This window comes from Solanum dulcamara, chromosome 8 (assembly GCF_947179165.1).
Source record: "Solanum dulcamara chromosome 8, daSolDulc1.2, whole genome shotgun sequence".
NCBI lineage: Eukaryota > Viridiplantae > Streptophyta > Magnoliopsida > Solanales > Solanaceae > Solanum > Solanum dulcamara.
Genome location: NC_077244.1, coordinates 60,648,600 through 60,653,498, shown reverse-complemented (window position 1 = coordinate 60,653,498; position 4,899 = coordinate 60,648,600). Strand labels below are relative to the sequence as shown.

The 4,899-nt window shown below is 33.7% G+C and overlaps 1 protein-coding gene across 1 annotated transcript; it reads left to right on the top strand.

Moving 5' to 3' along the window:
• Positions 1 to 554: 554 nt before the first annotated feature.
• Positions 555 to 2,712, top strand: LOC129900591 (uncharacterized). The gene is made up of 3 exons (XM_055975600.1): positions 555 to 1,549; positions 1,641 to 1,830; positions 1,936 to 2,712. The coding sequence occupies exons 1-3, from the start codon at positions 1,151 to 1,153 to the stop codon at positions 2,493 to 2,495; spliced, it is 1,149 nt and encodes a 382-aa protein (XP_055831575.1). The 5' UTR covers positions 555 to 1,150; the 3' UTR covers positions 2,496 to 2,712.
• The last annotated feature ends 2,187 nt before the right edge of the window (positions 2,713 to 4,899 follow it).

The following is a 4,899-nucleotide window of genomic DNA, read 5'->3' as shown; positions in this document are numbered from 1 at the left end:
TTTACCACTCATCGTAACAGAGCTTCTCACATCAATTACTCTCTCCGTTTAAAGAACATTTTTTTACGATTTTTAATTTACTTTTTACGTGAGTTTAACACCACAAAAAAAAATATATAATAATAAATAAATTAACATAGAGGGATACTAATTACTCCCTTTGTTCTTATTTTTAATGAGACCTTTTTAAATTTTGAGATTTAAATAATTCTATTTTTTTTATTATAATTGCTTATATATTTTTAAAAATTTTGAATCATCAATTATTATAATTTATCATATTTTTAATAAATAATTTTGTTTTTAAAAAATTTAAAAATTTCATGTTAAAATTTATAGTCAAACATACATTATTTGACTTTTGAAATTTGAAACGCAACAAGCTTAAATTATTTAAGTCTCAAAATTCAAATAAATAAATTTAAACTATTTAATTTTTAAAAATTTGAATTAAAACAAACTTAAATTATATAAAAATATGAATGAACCATGACCCATAAATTGTACAGGTACAGAAGGAGTATTTGATGGGTCATATAAATCTTACACAGCACAACTCACCTTCTTAACTATATCCACTCTATATAAGCTTCTCAAAACCCAATCCCTCACTTCACAAAAAACCAAAACTGAGAAGAAAATAGAGAAAGAGATAACAAAGAAGAAATGAAAAAATCATTTAAAAATATTGGTCCACTTTTTCTCTCCTTCACGTAATTCTTCCCTTCCTGTGAGAAAGGTATTCCGGCGACTATAGTTACACTCATTCTATTCTTGTTCAACTGCGCCAACAACTCCAAAGAGTGAAAGGAAGAAAAAGGTATCAAAATTTGGCAATTTTTATTTTTATAATGGTGAATGGATTCTTCGCGATTGTATTAATTGGTTTTTGATGTGTGAAAGGAAAAGGGGAAGTAGGTGTGAATCAATTATGAATTCGCTGAACTTGATTTCTGTGAATTTGCATGTATTTCTGTGATTTAAGGATTTAGGCATTTAAAGGATTCTGATCTAGACACGCAAAGTGAGTAGGTTTTGAAAGCTCTGAGAATTGAGCGTAAAATGACAAAAGAACATAATTAGGCTGGAGAGAGAGAGAGAGAGAGTTTTACAGTAGAAGAAGTACCTGTTTTGGTTGTGGTTGATAGACATGCCTTTTCCGATGAAGGTTCAACCGATCGATTCTTCAACATACAGAGAATCGATCAAAAATGATACAGTAAAGCCTTTGCTGAAATCACGACTCAAAAGGTTTTTTGATCGACCGTTCCCTAGTGTTTTACGGATTTCGTCGGCGGCTGAGAAGCCGGGTGCTGCTAATGATGGAGCAACCGCTGAGTTTGAGCCAAATTCGGTTTGTTTGGACAAATTGGTTCAGAATTTCATCGAAGAGAACAATGATAAGCCTTCTGCCGCTAGATTTGGCCGTAAATGCAATTGCTTTAATGGTAACAACAATGATAGCTCCGATGATGAGTTTGATTTGTCTACTGGATTTTCTGACTCTGTTACGAACTCTTCGTTTGGGGATTCTTCCGATACTCTCAAGGTAATAAAATCTCTTGAATACAAAAGAATTCTCTAGAATTGCAATTTGTTCTTATCATAATCTCATTTTGTCTCCATTTGTTGCAATTTAGAGCTTAATTCCCTGTGCAAGTGTCACCGAGAGGAATCTGTTAGCTGAAACTTCAAAAATCGTCGATGAGAACAAATCTTGCAAGCGTAAGGACGATTTGAGAAAAATTGTCACTGATGAACTTTTAGCACTTGGCTATAAAGCTTCTATCTGCAAATCTAAATGGGAAAAAGCTTCCTCTACCCCTGCAGGTACATGCTTCGTTCTTCTTATGTGAGTTCCTGCTCTGTGGAATTTTAGTAATCTCGTGCTGTGAATAATATATGCTTCTTTCCCAATTTATTTGATAAATTCAGGTGAGTATGAGTATATTGATGTGAGTACTGTGGAAGGAGAAAGAGTCATCCTCGACATAGATTTCAGATCTGAGTTTGAAATAGCGCGATCGACGGGAAAGTACAAAGCAGTTCTGCAATTGCTCCCGTTTATCTTCGTCGGCAAAGCCGATCGGCTTCTGCAAATAGTGTCAATCGTCTCGGAAGCAGCTCGACAAAGCTTGAAGAAGAAAGGTATGCACATCGCTCCATGGCGCAATCCGGAGTATATGAAAGCCAAATGGCTCAGTCCCTACACGAGAATTACACCTGCGGAGGAATCTAACACCGCTGCTGAGATCACGGAGTCGGCGTCGGAAAGTGAGAACGGCGAGTTAGATTTGATTTTTGCTGATAAAACGCTACCTTTAGACTCCGATCTTATTAATACAACAAAGTCGTCGTCGTCGGAAACTTCCGGCGAGGAAGAGAAGCCGGTGATTATGACGTGGCAACCTCCGGCAGTAAAGCCAAAGAGTTGCGATAGGAAAACCAAAGTCGTCGTCACTGGATTGGCTTTTCTTCTCAGGGAAAAACCGTAAAAGATTTTGTTAATTCTAACGTTTTTAGCGAGTACAATATAAATGTATTAAGCCATATAATCGGAAATTTAGATAGATGAACGGAAACGCTTTCTACCATTTTCCGTTTCAGTTTTTTCAAAGAATTCGCAAGGGACTGTAACAGAAAATCTAGAACCAAGCTTTGCTGTAATGAAAAGTAAAGAATAAAGAATATAAATGATAGTATTATTCTTCATTTTCTGCTACACTTTATTGTATTTGAGATGGTAAATATTTTATTTTTTAAAACAAAAGTAGCATTTCTTCGATTTTATATTAGATGATTATTTTTTATTTTATATTAATTAATTTTATTATCTTGTCTTTTGTTCATATTGATTAGTTTCTTGAAAAAACAATTTAAAATTTTAAAAATTTAAATAAATTTTTAAAGGTTATTTTAATTCTAGGAATAAAATAAAAAAATAATTAATTTTATTCTAATTAATAAATGAATAAATAATATAAGATAAATATTTATAGCAATGGAGTAGTGAGTAAGATAAGTGAGATTACATGTCCAAATGTTCCTGAGGAGGGAACAATGTGTATAGAGATTTCAGAATATAGGGAGTATATTCATTGAACCAATGCAGAAAATAAAATTGGGGAAAGTGCAAAATAAAGTGACCAGTAAAATTACACTTCCTTCGTCACATTAGTATTCACTTTATTCTTATTCAAACTTTATTCTTATTAAAATAAGGAAAAAAAAATCACATTTATAGTGTTTCTTCATTTGTGAAATATATGTAAAATAAAATGAGATAAAATATATTTAAGTATGAAAAAATAATATAGTGTGAAGTAGTGAAAAGGAGAGTTAAGTAGTGAAAGAGAGAGTTGAGACAAGAAAATATTTTAAGTTTTCAACTATATTTACTATACAAAAGAGGATATTTATATGTTGAAAGAAGATATTCTTTTTGTGAAATTTTGGATTCTTTAACTAATCAGATGATGTTTGAGTTGTATAACGTTGTTGGAATGTTATATCCTGAAAAAAATAAGTCAAGAGTATTACTGTTGAATCGGTATAAGATTATGCCACAAGATTAGTTAGTTAGTGGTGCAGCTAAAGTTTGTTATTACTAAAGTTTAGTTAGTTACTCGGTTAGATGTGTATAAATTAGCTTAACTCATATACAATTCATTTGCTTAATTTTTCTAATACAAAAAATGGCAGTTCGGTGCACTAAAGTTCCCGTTATGTGCAGGGTTCGGGGAAGGGCTCGACCACAAGAGTCTATTGTACGCAGTCTTATCTTGCATTTCTGCCAGAGACTGTTTCCAAGATTTGAACCCGTGACCTCTTGATCACGTGACAACAACTTTATCAGTTACTCCAATCTTTCTAATACACAAAAGATATTTTCTCTTCTCTCAATTCTCTTCCTCGTTTCTTTTTTCTTCTCCAAGCTTCAATGGAAACTCACTTCATAGTCTTCAATGGAGTTTTATCTCCAGTTTTAGCATGGTATCAGAGTTGGGGCTTCTTAATTTTCCTTCTACTCTTTTCTCTTCCTAATCGAATTCGTGTATCAATCTCTCAATTTTCATCTCATCTCGTTTTTTTTTCATTTTCTGTTTGAGTTCCTGTCTCATCTCGTTCTTGACTGATTGTACTCACACAATGGCAACATAGATAAATTCAACCAGTCCTATGTATATGTACCCCTCTAAGAGTGCTGGATCTGGAATAATACCTGCCGCCTTCGATGGAGTTGGATATAGATGATGGCGGAGAGGAATGTTGTGGGCTCTGTCTGTGAAGAATAAAATGGGATTTGTTAATGACAAATGCAAAAGACTAGCTCAAGATGATCCTCTTTTCAATTAGTGGGAAAGGTGTGACAATATGGTCATATCGTGGATCTTAAACTCACTCTCAAAAGATATCGCTGATAATCTATAATATGTTAACAGTGTTGTAGAACTCTGGCAAGAGCTAGAGGATAGGTATGATCAAACCAATAGTGCGAAACTCTACCAATTTTAGAAGGAAATTGATGATTTAACTCAAGGATCCATGAATATCACTACCTATTACACCAAAATGAAACGACTTTTGGAGGAACTTGGAACACTAGATAGCAGTCGTCTGTGTACTTGTGTGTGTACTTGTGGTGCCAAAACAGCCATGCACAAGGCTTAACAAGATAGGAGACTTATACAATTTATGTTGGGTCTGAATGAGGTTCACACAGTGGTGAGAGGTAGCATATTAACGATGAATCCTCTCCCCACTATTGCCCAAGGATTTTCCATTCTAATTCAAGAGGAAAAGCAGCAATAAGTGAGGCCACGCAGTTACCTAACCATGGATGGAGCATCATTGTATGCTCATAGAGAAAATCAGTTCAAAATAAACTACAATAATCAA